This window comes from Sinohyriopsis cumingii, chromosome 19 (genome assembly GCF_028554795.1).
Source record: "Sinohyriopsis cumingii isolate HCF-2022 chromosome 19, ASM2855479v2, whole genome shotgun sequence".
NCBI lineage: Eukaryota > Metazoa > Mollusca > Bivalvia > Unionida > Unionidae > Sinohyriopsis > Sinohyriopsis cumingii.
In genome coordinates this window covers 54993803-55008738 of record NC_142979.1, presented here as the reverse complement: position 1 = coordinate 55008738, position 14936 = coordinate 54993803, and the positions used below count along the sequence as shown (strand labels likewise).

Genomic DNA, 14936 nt, shown 5'->3' with positions numbered 1-14936 from the left:
GTGGAATCTATGGTTGCAGTAATATCAATAGTAGTAGTAGTATTTAAAACTAATTGTTGTAGTAATAGTAGTAATAGTAGCATCTATAGTAGTAGTAGTAGTAACATCTCGGGTGTATGGGGTGTCCGAGGAGAGGTAGCACCTCTGGTCGAGGGAAGCAGTCGAACTTCTTTGGTGATAGCTCGTCCACCTTTGGTTCCCACTTGGCACTCAGCTCTCACCTGTGGCTGCAAGAAGCTGTGGTATGCGCAGCGCCCATATCCCGGAAAACGGCCTTGACTCGCCGGCTAAACCAGGCTGAGGGTAGCCGACGGGTCTTAAACCCTCGGTGAGTTAGGCTTTTTCTACCTAGCATATCAAGACTGGATCCGGCAGCCTGCTTGGAGGAAACAAAAGCTGGTCAACTGGCAGAAAAGCGATTCACAGCAAAGCGCAGTGGAGCGTTAAGAGCTCGACGAGACAGGACGTCCAGTTCGTCCACTGCACTTAAACCCGTCTCCGGCCTTCTCGACTTTGTCATGCTGCTGAAATCAGATGGTTTTGGGCGAGCGAGTGAGCTCGACGATCTGCGCAACTCCTCCTCACTTAAAGTCACCGCGCAAGTAACTCTTGTCATCCACCCATCCCATTTTATCACCCACTAAAGTCCTGTGGCAACAGGCAAGCAACGAAGCGGCAGGTGTGGGTACACTGGCAGACGTAGCCGAAAACCTGCACGCAGGCGGCTCAGGTCATTAGGTCGTTCACCATTGACACGGAGCACTGGCAGCCATAGCCGCAAACCTGCACGCAGGAGGCATAGGCTATTATGTTCGTTCACCACTGACACGGATCAACAGTGGAGTCCGGCAGCCCCCTGAGCGACTGATCACCCTCTTCAGGAATGCACTGCTCACCTCCTTGGCATGAGGAATGGGCTAGAAAAGGTGCCCTAAACAGTGCCTGCTCTTAACCTCCCTACCCAGTCTACCGCTGCTGACGGGGACCCTACTCCAGCGGTCGAAATACAAAGAAGAAAATGAGGATGGTCCTCTCACAGTTGGCGCAGGAATGTGCGTACCTTACCGGACAGAGACGACGCGGAAAGACCCCAGAGGAGAACCGAGTTAATAGGAAAGGAACTCGCCAGATACAACGTGGACAATGCTGCCTCGAGCGACACCCGGCAAACTCTGTGACAGGGGCTCTGGATACACTTTCTTTCGGAGCTTCAGAGGAAGTGAAGAGCGCCGTGAGGCTGGTGTCGGATTTGCAGTGAAGACAGCGCGATTTGCAAATTGGCTGGACCTCCCAAGGGAGTAAACGACAGACTCGTGACATTGAAACTCCCCCTTTTGTCTGAAAGAAAGCACCTTACCTGATTACTAACAAAGAGAAGATTCTTCAACGATGGACTAAACACTTCGACAGCGTCCTGAATCGCCCTTTGTCCATCAACGATGAATCCACCAGGCGTCTCGCCCAATTAGCCAGGAACGAAGCACTGCATGACCCTCCAACCTTGCTCGAGACAAAGAAAGCGATACGTCTGCTCTCCAGTGGCAAAGCCCCTGGTTCAGACTCCAACATAGCTGAAAGCTACAAGGAAGGGGGCACAACCCTGATAGAAATGCTACACCAACTGTTTCTACTGATGTAGCAGCAAGACACGATCTCCCAGGAATTCAAAGACGCTTCCATAATCCACCTGTATAAGCGCAAAGGCATCCGCCAGGTCTATGACAACCACTGCGATATATCCTTGCTCTCAATCGCAGGAAAGATACTCGCCAGAATCCTACTGAACCGTCTCACTACGCACCTTGACCAGGGACTCCTGTCAGAAAGGCAGTGTTGATTCCGGAAAGGACGTGGGACCATCAACATGGTGTTTGCTGCGAGACAGCTACAAGATAAATGTCAAGAGCAAAACACCGATCTTTTCATCATCTACGTCGACTTGACAAAGCCCTTTGATAATGTCAGCAGAGAAGGTTTGAGAAAGGTAATTGCCAAGTACGGATGCCCGAGAAAATGTATATCCATGATGCAGCATTTCCACGACGACATACAGGCACGAGCCCAGGACAATGAAGAGACATCTGAGCCATTCCCAGTAAGAGCATCAAGCAGGGTTGTGTTCTGGCACCGACACTGTTCAGTCTATTGTTCTCCGCCATGCTTTCAGAGACGTAGATTTGGAGATGGCATCAGGTTCAGTACAGATGGAAAACTGTTCAACCCCAGGAGGCTTCAAGCGAAAACCATGGTTATGACAGACACGATCAGGGAATTCTTATTTGCTGATGACTTTGCCCTCACTCAGAAACCGACCTGCAACACAGCGTTGACAAGTTCTTCAGTTCCTGCACAATATTCGGTATCACTATCAGTACCAAGAAGACTGAAGTCCTGCATCAGCCCTATGTTGAGCCCAAAATCACCATCAACGGCCCAAAAAATCAACGTAATGAAACACTTCACCTACCTTGGCAGCACACTGTCACAGTGTGTCACTACTGATGACGAGGTGAACCTCCGCATTGCCAGAGTCCGCTCAACTTTCGACAGACTGTATGCCAACGTCTGGAATAGAAGAGGCATCAGCATCCAGAACAAACTAAAGATCTACAGGTCAGTTGTGCTCCCCACACTACTTTTTGCATGCGAAACGCTGACGGTATACCAACGCCATGTAAGGAAGCTGCACCACTTTCAAACCACAAGTCTCAGGAAAGTGGCAGGACAAGGTTCCAGACACTGAGGTACTCGCCCAAGCAGTTCACCCCAGCATCCACACCGTCCTGATGCAGTCCAAGCTACGCTGGGCGGGAAATGTTGTACGCATGCCAGACCACCGGCTGCCTATGAGACTATTTTATGGTGAGCTACAGCAAGGAAAGCGATCCCACGGAGGTCAGAAGAAACGCTTCAAAATCACTCTGACAGCTGCATTGAAAGCGTTTAACATAAAGCCTGATTCATGTGAGCAAACAGCAAGTGATCGAGTTACTTGGCGTTCCTCCGTGCACAAAGGCTCCAATTTGTGCGAATCTAGTAAGACAGCAGCTGCAGAGCAGAAGAGGCAAGCCAGATAATTGCGTGCCTCCAACCCTCCTGGAAATGTCCCACTCATCCCTTGTATCTTACGCAAACGAACATTCCGTGCAAAGATTAGCCTCATAAGCCACCTGCGCACGAACAGAACAGAACCAGCCCCTCCAACCCTCGGATGACTAGAGTGGTCCCCGTCGACTCGACGTGAGAACAATAACAACACTAGTATCTATAGTAGTAGTAGTAGTAGCAGTAACATCTATAGTAGTTGTAGTAGTATCTATAGTAGTTACAGTAGTAACATCTATAGTAGCAATATCTATAGTAGTTGTAGTGGTAGTATCTGTAGTATTATTACTAGTAGCATTATAGTAGTAGCATTTATAGCATTTGTAGTAGTAACTATAACAGTAGTAGTATTAGTCTCTATAGTAGTAGTAGCATCTATAGTAGTAGTAGTATTTATAGTAGTAGTATATAGTAGTAGGCTATATTATCCATAGTAGTAGACTATAGTAGTAGTAGTATATATAGCAGTAGTAGTACTTATAGTAGTAGTAACTATATTAGTAGTAGTATCTATAGTATTATTATTATTATCTATAGTAGTAGTAGTAGTAGTAGTAACTATAGTAATTGTAGTAGTAATATATATATAGTAGTGGTAGTAACTATGGTAATTGTAGTAGTAGTATTTATAGTAGTAGTAGTAACTATAGTAGTAGTAGCAGCATCTAGAGGGAAGTAGTAGCCGTACTATCTATAGTAGCAGTAGTAGTAGTATCTACATTAATAGTAGTAGCATCTATAGTAGCAGTAGTAACTATAGTAGTGGTATCTATAGTAGTATTTGTAGTAGTTTTAATATTAGTAGCAACAACTACAGTAGTAGATGTATTAATAATAGCAGTATCATCTATAGTAGTAGTAGTAGTAGTAGTAGTAGTAGCATCTAAAGTAGTATTAGCATTTATAGTAGTTGTAGTACTATCTATATTAGTAGTAGCAACCATAGTAGTATCTATATTAGCATTATCTCTGTTAGTAGCATATATAGCAGTAGTAGTAGTTGTTGTAGGGTTTAACGCCATTTTTCAGTACATGGTAGGCTAGACATGGCGGCCAGTATTAATGGTGGAGGAAGAACCCGGGGAACCCCGGAAAGAACCACCGACCCACGAGAAGTTACTGGCAAGCTTTCTCACATACCCACATTGGCTGAATCCGATATTCGAACCGAATCAGACAGAGGTGAGATGGCAGTGATCCGTAACGGAGAGCGCTTTAGACCACTCGGCCACTCGGTCACTCGGGGCCACCAGTAGTATATATATATATATATATATATATATATATATATATATATATATATATATATATATATATATATATATATATATATATATATATATATATATATATATATAGAGAGAGAGAGAGAGAGAGAGAGAGAGAGAGAGAGAGAGAGAGATATAGATATAGATATATATATATATAGATATATATATAGATGCATATATATATATATATATATATATATATATATATATATATATATATAGTAGCAATATTAGTAGTAGTAGTACCTATAGTAGTGGTAGTATTTATAGTAGTAATAGTTTCTTTAGTAGTAGAAGTATATATAGCAATAGTATTAGTAACTATAGTAGCAGTAGTAGTATCTATAACAGTATTAGTATCTGTAGAAGTAGTAACTATAGTAGTAGTAGTGACTTTAGCAGTAGTAGTATCTATAGTAGTAGTAGTAGTATATAATAGTGTATATGGTAGTAGTAATAGTATCTTTGGTAGTAGTAGTGTCTTTAGTAGTAGTAGTACAAGTATCTATGGTAGTTTTAGTATCTATAGTAGTAGTACTAGTATCTTTATTAGTAGCAGTATCTATACTAGTAGCAGTATCTATAGTAGTAGTATTATCCATAGTAATTGTGGTATCTATAGTAGTAGTAGTAGTATCTATAGTAGTAGTGGTATCCATAGTAGTAGTATCTATAGTAGTAGTATTATCCATAGTAATTGTGATAGTTGTATCTATAGTAATAGTAAATACAGTAGTATTAGTAGTATCATGTATAGTAGTAGTATCTATAGTAGTAATGGTATCTATAGTAGTAGTAGTAGTAGTAGTATCTATAGTAGTAGTGGTATCTATAGTAGTAGTAGTAGTATCTATAGTAGTAGTATTATCCATAGTAATTGTGATAGTTGTATCTATAGTAATAGTAAATACAGTAGTATTAGTAGTATCATGTATAGTAGTAGTATCTATAGTAGTAGTGGTATCTATAGTAGTAGTAGTATCTATAGTAGTAGTGGTAGTAGTGGTATCTATAGTAGTAGTAGTAGTAGTATCTATAGTAGTAGTAGTATCTATAGTAATTGTAGTAGTAGTAGTAACTATATAGTAGTGGTAGTAGTATCTACAGTAGTAATAGTGTCTATAGTGGTAGTAGTAGTAGTATATAGTAGATGTAGTGACTTTAGTAGTAGTAGAAACTATAGTAGTAGTAGTAGTTGTTGTTGTTGTTGTTGTTGTGGGGTTTAACGCCATTTTCAGCACACGATAGGCTATGCATGGCGGCCAGTATTAATAGTGGAGGAAGAATCCGGGAAAACCACGGGAAGAACCACCAGCCACGAGAAGCTACTGGCAAGCTTTCTCACATACCCACATTGGCCGAATTCTAGACTCGAACCCACGCAGACAGAGGTGAGATGGCAGTGATCCGTAACGGAGAGCACTTGAGACCACTCGGCCACTCGGGGCCCATATAGTAGTAGTACTAGTAGTAGTATATATAGTAGTATTAGTAGTATCTATTGTAGAAGTAGAATCGATAGTAGTAGTAGTATCTATAGTAGTGGCAGCATCTATAGTAGTATCCATAGTAATTGTAATTGTAGTATATACAGTAATAGTAATAGTAACTATAGTAGTAGTAGTAGCATGTATAGTAGGAATTTATATAGTGGTAGTAGTATCCATAGCAGTAGTAATAGTAACTATAGTAGTAGTAGTTTCTATAGTAGTAGTAGATGTTTCTATAGTATATATATATATATATATATATATATATATATATATATATATATATATATATATATATATATATATATATATATATATATATATATATATATATATATATATAGATAGATAGTAGTATCTTTAGTGGTAGTAGTATCTATAGTAATAGTAATATTAACTATAGTAGTAGCATTTACTGTAGTAGTAGCATCTATAGTAGTAGTAGCATATATAGTAGTAGTACTCGTTGTATTTAAATAGTAATACTAGTTGTATATATTGTAGTATTAGTAACTATAGTAGTAGTAGTAGCAACTGTAGTAGCAGTAGTGGTAGAATCTATAATAACAGAAATAGTAGTAGTAATTATAGTAGTTGTAGTAGCAACTATGATAGTAGTACTAGGTGTATCTATAGTAGTAGTAGTACTAGTTGTATATATAGTAGTGGTAGTAGTAGCATCTATAGTAGTATTAACTATAGTAGTAGTATATATAGTAGTATTTGTAGTAGTTCTAATATTAGTAGCAACAACTATAGTAGTAAATGTAGTAGCAGGAGTAATAATAGTAGTAGCAGCCACTATAGTAGTAGTAGTAGTAGTAGCATCTTAGTAGTAGTTAGCAGTTTAAGTAATAGTAGTAGCATTTGTTCTTGTTATTGAAATTCTTGTTGGATACTGACTTACCGAAAGACCAGGTAGATATTGTCAGTTTACTTCTCACGCCCTAAACACGATGATTATAAACTATAAACCGCTAAGGATGTAAAAGGATGATAATCCAGACATCACAAAAACTAAGGTGCAACCATCACCTCTTGGTGCGGAGTGATACGATAAGCGGACCACCAGTCTGCATCCGCACATACATCGTAGAGTTTTGAAGCACCACTAGGTAAAAAAACATAGATGGTGGGAATTACAGGGGGTCGATGCGAGAAGGGAAGAGCAGCTTTGATGTTGTATCAGATATGTAAACTTGATGAGACCCCATTGACGGCGTTGAAAGCTGCTGTTAGTTGAATTAACGCCAATCTTTGGGCCACCGCACCGCCAGTTGTATTCTTGTATAGGGCATGGTTCAGTTTCATGCAGCCTATTCGAACTTTGCAAGTGTAAAGCCATGGTACGTTCATTTTGTCGTCGCTATTTTGGTTTGGTACAGTCAAAATGTGTCTTCGTGTGATTTCTATCGGTTTGTCTTCAAATAGCAAGACTTCTTTAACGATATGTGATAAATAAAGAACGATTTTATTCCCGGATAACTAAATCAGGTAAAGGAAAATATCTTATTTTATTTTGATTGAAATGTATAAATATGACTTCCCGTTGTCATGAGTTGTATTGATCTTTAGTAATAACGATAAATCAATAATGAATCACTGATCCACGATGAATGGAATTTTACAAATCAACGACCGCAAAATTACACATTGACTCTGTTGTCTCGTTCAAAATGTATGCTATAAGAGCCGTTTTTGTCTCGGGATCTTTACCAAATTAGAATTGTAATTTTCTCATCTCTCGTACGAAGTTCTATCCTCTCATATTCTACTGAACAGTTTTTCTCCTCGATAAAACAACGTGCCATAGTGGTGTTCTCGGATAGATTAGTGCAGAAATAACCAGGACATTTATAAATATCTGCTTCGGATATCACCTTTTCTCAAAACAGTAATTCTGTAGAGAAAAAAAAAACTTGTTCGCCTTTTCCTACTATTTTCCAGGTTTGTTATTATACTTTTTTCTTGTTACGGTTTGCCTTTTTAAATTATATGGTTACGTGTTATTGGTTTTTGCGTTGACATATCCATCTTATGGACATTTTACAAGTTGATATCAAACTCGGTTAATCTGATTTCTCTAGGCCACTTGCTTTTTCATTTGTTTTCATTAAATGAGTTTATTTAATTATGCTTCATTTACGTATATTTCGTAGATGTACATTTAATTGTCAATATTGTTTAATGAATATGACCTTTAAATACTGCATAATTGAGAATCTGATTAATAAGATAGTAAATACGTCTCGTTTATTAGACATCAGCCTTTTCTCAGAAATAACCCCAAATCTTGCAGCACCCCCACCCCCGTACATTTTAGCATCAAATGAGCTTTTATACATTTTCAAATGAAAAATTATAATTTTTCTGTTATAAGTAAAAGTTTGTATCGTCACGTCGACGGAGTTCGTCCATACTTTCACGAATATTATTCTGCGCTGGTGAAATGCTAAATGGTCAGGTGGCCCAATCGGAACACCAAAAGTCGAAAACCAGAATCATAGGCAAGTAACTAGTAAAATCCGTCTCCCAAATATCAAGTCGTACAGTAGAGTTCATAGCATGGATCATACGAAGCAGGAAACCAACATAATAATGTTCGCAGTAGATCATGGGAATAAACTGCAGCGATTCAGCACTTCCACTAAACAGGAGGATGGTAGTTATCTGCGGTCTCAAGAGCACAGGAAGTGTGACGCAGTCGTCAGTGAAGTGGTCTGATGGTGAAACGCAGTGCTCTTAGCTTAAGAGATAGAGTCAGGGTTCTAAAGCGCAAAATATGGCATTCCCATTCATATTTGCCATTCTTATTCATAATTTTCACTCCCATTCATAATTGTCACTCCCATTCATATATGCCATTCCCATTCATATATGCCATTACCATTCATATATGCCATTACCATTCATATATGACATTACCATTTATATATGACATTCTCATTCACATGTATTATTACCATTCATTTATGCCATTCCCATTCATATGTCATTCCCATTCTTGTTTGCCATTCCCATTCGTATTTGCCATTTCCGATCATATATGCCATTCCCGTTCATATAGGTCATTCTCATTCATACTTGCCATTTAATTCAATCATGCCATTCCCATTCATATCTTTCAAACTATCCAATCCGGGTTCTTCCTCCACCATTGATACTGGCAGCCATGTATAGCCTATATTTTGCTGAGAAATGGCGTTAAACCCTACAACAACAACAACAGCAACAACAACAACAAACTTCTCAATGTAAACAGCAGTCTTTGAGTTAGTGCCGACTTGACAAGTATGAAAAATATTCTGCAATAAAATAGTATGTTGATATTCAGAAAATGTATTCCACATTGCCTTCCAGGAAAGAAAGATTACAAATTAATGTTTAAAATGTCATTTATCTAATTAACGACAATTTCTTTTTACAGTAAATACATTTTTTTCTTCAAATTATTTATTTTACGTAAACTAAATGAAGATTGAGAATACAATGCTAATCAATGGTATCTGATTAGCACGTCATCCTTCCAAAGTATCGTCCTGTTCTCTGAACTTGTTGCGTTATCTTCGTCTTTTATCGCCCTATAAGCGTACGTACGTACGTGCGTGCGTGCGTGCGTGCGCACGTACGTACGTACGTACGTGCATGCACATACATACATACATACATACATACATACATGCATGCATGCAGACAGACAGACAGACACGCCGATTTTCTTGATTCAGAATAAAGCCTGCTTAGGTTTTAAAGATCTGACCATTCTATAACTAATGGTGCTAGAAATCGCCACTTTGTTTAAGCTGTCGATTTGTATAAGTTACTTTATACCCATCATTCATTCATTCATTCATTCCAAAATGAAATAATTAACTACAGCAAATTTATTTAACATTAAACAACCTTTAGAACGAATTAAGTAAGCAGTTCAAAATCTGATCTAATTATACGTAAGTTGGATCTATTTCTGTTTCCTACTGTATGTCCTCCTTGCCTCATTCGGAACATCTCTGTGACACTTCCTTCAGATCGAGAAATAACATCGGGATATATCTTTGATGATATGCCTACAACGTATCATACCGCATATGTTATAACAGGACATAAAACACATTTAATTTTACTATATGTTATCTACATTTGCTTCTCAGTACTGACCTTTCCACTGTGTGACAATCAATGCAAATCATATGTTAATCTAATATACCTTCAAAGATGACTTCACGGTGAAGTTCTTGTCAAAGGCAGACCTGCTCTTTTTTGAGATGCTGGACTGTCAACAGAGCAGCATGTAAACAAAACACAGATTTCACTTCCGGATCATCACCAAGGCCTTATTACTCACTGTGCACTGTCGCCGAAATACACACAAACAACACCCTGAGGTCATATTATCAAGAATGAACAATTACCTTTAAATCCCTACCAAAAATGCATTAAAAAAAACTCTTCTATCACCACCAAAATGAGAGAGGAAAACATGTTCTAAAAAAAGACTTGAACTACATTCGTGTGTACTGAACTATAAGTACTAATTGTGACCCGATTCCAACAGGAAGGACCGAAAATGGTCTGATTGTGATTTTGCCGCTTTGTGTTCAATGTGAACGAAAGTAGTTCACATCTTAGTTATCAATGGCGATGAATTACATCCGAGGATGTTCCAGTTGATGCCGTTGACGTAATTACCAAAACCATTTTTATTGAAATCGACAACGAACGACGCCTATCCGAGTTGTTTCTGCCATTCAGGCTCGCTAGTCCTTATTTAGTTTTGAATGAACTGTTCTCGGAATCTTCTGCATCTTCCTGAATGAGAAGAAAAAAGAAACAAATGAGGAATAAGATTACATTTCTTATACTCTATGCTCTTTAAATATTCGTGGCTTTCATGTTTTTCTTGTTAAAAATTGTCACTAATTATTGGTGCTGTTTTTTGTCATTTATTTTCATATAGTCTGAAAGAGTGAAAACAACAAGCTTTGAAAAAAATACAATAATTTATTTCCCTGGAAAAATTCTGTAAAAATAACAAAATATGAACTTACCGTTTTATAGAATCAAATCCATAAATAGTCCAAGAATAATCCAAGAATAAAATTTTAGTAGTCCTAATAACAAAATGTTCTACTGATTTCACGTTCGAATCCTGACGAAGAATCCATGATGGAGGACGATAACGTATGCTGCAATCCGTAGTGTTGAAGTCTACAGTTTCTTGTAGAAACAAGAATTATCACTCCGGTTTCTGACAGCTGAATAATTTTTTTTATAAAAACTGTCCTTGTTAAACAATATTACATGAACACATGTAATTTCCAGAAAAATAACGGAATTAATCCTTTTGAATCCAAGTAATTTGAAATAACTCCAAACCAAGTAATTTGAAATAACTCCAAACAACACAACATACAACTAACATTTTAACAGCCAGCTTCTACTGAGATTAATTCTCCAAAACATGGGTTAAATGGTCTTTCTAAAACGTAAACAAGGGGTCACGTGATCATTTTCTGGAAGGTTATATAAGCAAGTACTTGTTACAGATCACGTTTATCCAGTGTGACCCTGACGAAAACCAATTATTTTCAATTTTAAAAAATTACATCTTAAAGACAAAGTCCGATCATGACCTTGAAAACAACCACTCATTTTAAAATAAAATAGAACTTGTTTACGAAGGTTGCTACAAATTCTGAAACAAGGTCAGGATTTAGATCAACACCTGGTGTTTATAAACTAACAGTCAAGGTCAAACTATTTTCTGAAAAAAGTATCACCTCTAGTGAATAAATTTACATTACAATATAATGTAATGAAAAATTAAAATTTTGAAACTGACAAACAATTAAATGGAAATAAATATATATATATTAAATCAGATACAAGCATGTCAAATATACATAACAGTCTCCTTTGTCTTGACGTAAGTTGCTCAAAAAGCCTCCATTTATTTGAAATAGAGAGTTTATTTACTCTCAAGGAATTTGTAATTTGAAAGCCATTAACTAGCATGTATTTTCTTCGTCATTAGCTCAAATTAAAATCCACGGGATTTGGATACTATTCGTCTGACAATGTGTAAATACTTCCTGGTACGAGGAACATGGTTCTTTTTTATTGGTGTAAATTGTCGAACCTCAACTTTCTGAATTATTTGAAGAACGACAAAAGGTAGATATCCTTAACAAAAGTTTACCAGATCTTGGTGCTATGTTTCCATCACTTTTTGTTATTCATTTATGTATGTAAAAGTGGTCAGGCGAAAAGACAGATACATGGTGCAGTATATTTTCTGATAACTGGGGAAAAGACACCATTATGTAGGTCACTGGTTACTCTGATTTTTGTTCTGTCTTAAGTTAACAAGAAAACACAGATAAAGGTGAAAAATCTGCAACACTTTTGAATATGATATATTCTTTGCAACCAGTTAGATGAGGTAAGTGTTCAAAGCTGAACTGTACTCGCATGTCTCTTGTGATCTCACTTGTCAGATCGACTGTAACTGTGATAATTCTACAGTATTTCAAGTAAAACTACAATCGCAGGACTTCGTGTTCCAATTCCTCGTTTTAATCAGTCGACCGCTCCGGTGGCCTAGTGGTTAGAGCGTCCGCCTCGGATGCGGGAGGTCGTGGGTTCGATCCCCGGCCGAGTCATACCAGAGACTTAAAAAATGGTACTAACAGCTGCCTCGCTTGGCGTTCAGCATTAAGAGGTTAGTGTTAGGACTGGTTGGCCTGGTGTCAGGATAATGTGACTGGGTGGGGCATCATGCTACATGTCTGCGGCATGATGCCCCAGTGCTAGACATCACTATAAACTGCCACATTGCAGACATCGTAGCGATATGACTGAAAAATTGTTAAAGCTACGTTAAAAATAAAAATCACATCACATCACTTTAATCAGTCAAAATCGAACGTTAAAGCGGAAGGCGTGTTTTCAAGTGGCGGTACCGGCCCTAAGATGAGCGGGGCCCAAGGCCTCATGCGGGGCCCAAGGTAGCAAGCGATGAGCGGAGCCACAAGCAAAACAAAATTGCATTTCGGAGTTGATTTCCTGAAAGCGCGTGGCCCAAGGTGGTTGCCTCGTTCACCTTGCCTTAGAGCCGGGCCTACCGAATCACTTGGTGAAAACATTTGTAACTATTCCCTCGGGCACTAGCCAACGTATGCACACAACATACATGGATGATCAATCCGTGTTCGTGCAAAACGTACAATTTCTCCATATTCAAACACATACCTGGAAATGGATCTCCGATCTTCTCGTTTTCTTTTCGCATGATAAATGAAAATGGAATGTGTAAGGCTATAATGTGGGCTGTCATGTAATACTGGAATGAAAGAGGAAGAAAAGGACTTGATTCACGTACAACAGGTATATGCGATCAACTGCGTATTTGGTTTGCTTTGATTGTCTGCCTCTTTTATGACTAATGTTTGGATGCCTTATAAGAACTGTCAGGCACATATTGACATACTTTCGTTCGTTCTAGTTTTAATGTCGCCTTTTCATCCATTATGCTGACTATGTGTACTTCTACAGTCAAAAATACTTCTTGCTTCCAGGATTGGTGATAATTACAACAAAAAAAAATTCTTTCTCTTAAAACTTTTATTCTCTTTGATTTTTTTTATTCTTCTAGATTTCAATAATCATCACTGAAATGAAGCAATTTTTACTCTGTGGCTTTTTATATAGATTTTGATAATTTTCCGCTGAAATGAACCTATTTTGACTGCGTATCCTATTTCCTGAATTTTCATAATCACCAGTTTAAATTAATCGGTTTTAGACTGCGTACAGGTTTAGCTGAAATGAGGCTATTTTAGACTGCGTACCTCCATGTGAGGCAACTTTTAACATTATCATGTTCTTGCATCTGCTCGCTAAAGTTCGAGTACATGTTTCTGAGCTACATTTCAATTCTACAAAGATTCCAGTACGTTTACTGGAATAGAGATGCACTTCCGGCTTAGGGTGCAATTCTTTTCTCTAAGAAACCCAAATGGACTCAAAAGGTAGCAAATGTTGAGAACTATTTCTCAATCGAGCAACAAGCTGAAAAAGGAAAAAACGTAGAAGAAACTAGACTGACGAATGTTTTATATCGCCCTAATAATAGTCGTTGCTCAACAACACGCTTTATTAGTTGCGCAAGTTCGTGGTATTTCTTTTTCTTCCTCTCATAAGAAATCAATATTATACAAGGCTCGAGTCTTGACTCAGCAATGCATCTGAGATCTGCAGTAAAATGCTAATTACAATTTTCATGTCAAAGGTCAACGCGGGGCATTAATAGATCATCTGAAAGCATACGACACTGGCGGACAATAATTCCATCATGTATCTTATAGAAATGGGATCACATGGGACACTTACGAGAATTGCACGAGAACAGTAAGACAGTAAGAAAACAAAGAGCAAAAATGACTTGATGGTGTACGACAGCCTAATATATGTCACTGATGATATGCCTACCTATTACATCTTCTCAATCCTAACCAGGTAAAATAATGTATAATATAACTATCAATTTTTTACTAACAAAAGAGGTAGAATTTTAAGTTTAAGTTCAATGAAGTAGGAAATCGATACGAGTTTTTCTGATTCCATACCATCATACTCTCAAAAGATGTTGGAGCTACTCTTTCCTCGGGGTGACATTCACTGTAACAAATATGTCTCATCAAGTAGAAAAAATTAGGTCAATACCACTGTAAATAATTCGACGAAAACTCCAACTCTCAATATATTTGGGTTTTTTTATTCATATGTGTCGAATAATTCGTGTTATTGAAGGTGATCGTAGTGAAAATGAGTGCCAGTTGATTCACGCACTTCATTCATAAAACTGAGATATGTATACGCATATCAGCTGATGAAAATGAAATTCGATGTATGAGTCAAGATGAAGTTCGTATTAATGAGGTTGAAAGGTTAAGCAAGTTCTTTTTTCAGTGAAGTTTTGGGATTATTTCCTTGGAAATATATAAGAACAATATCATTTTCATTGTAATTTGATCTTGGTTCCAAGCAGTCGTGTCTTGTTGTCAGCATC

General features: G+C 37.9%; 1 protein-coding gene across 1 annotated transcript; it reads left to right on the top strand.

Annotated features, from left to right (window-relative positions):
- The first annotated feature begins 1864 nt into the window (after window positions 1–1864).
- On the top strand, window positions 1865–2743 carry LOC149775735 (uncharacterized). The gene has a single exon (XM_089943517.1). The coding sequence runs from the start codon at window positions 1865–1867 to the stop codon at window positions 2741–2743; it is 879 nt and encodes a 292-aa protein (XP_089799643.1).
- Window positions 2744–14936: the final 12193 nt, after the last annotated feature.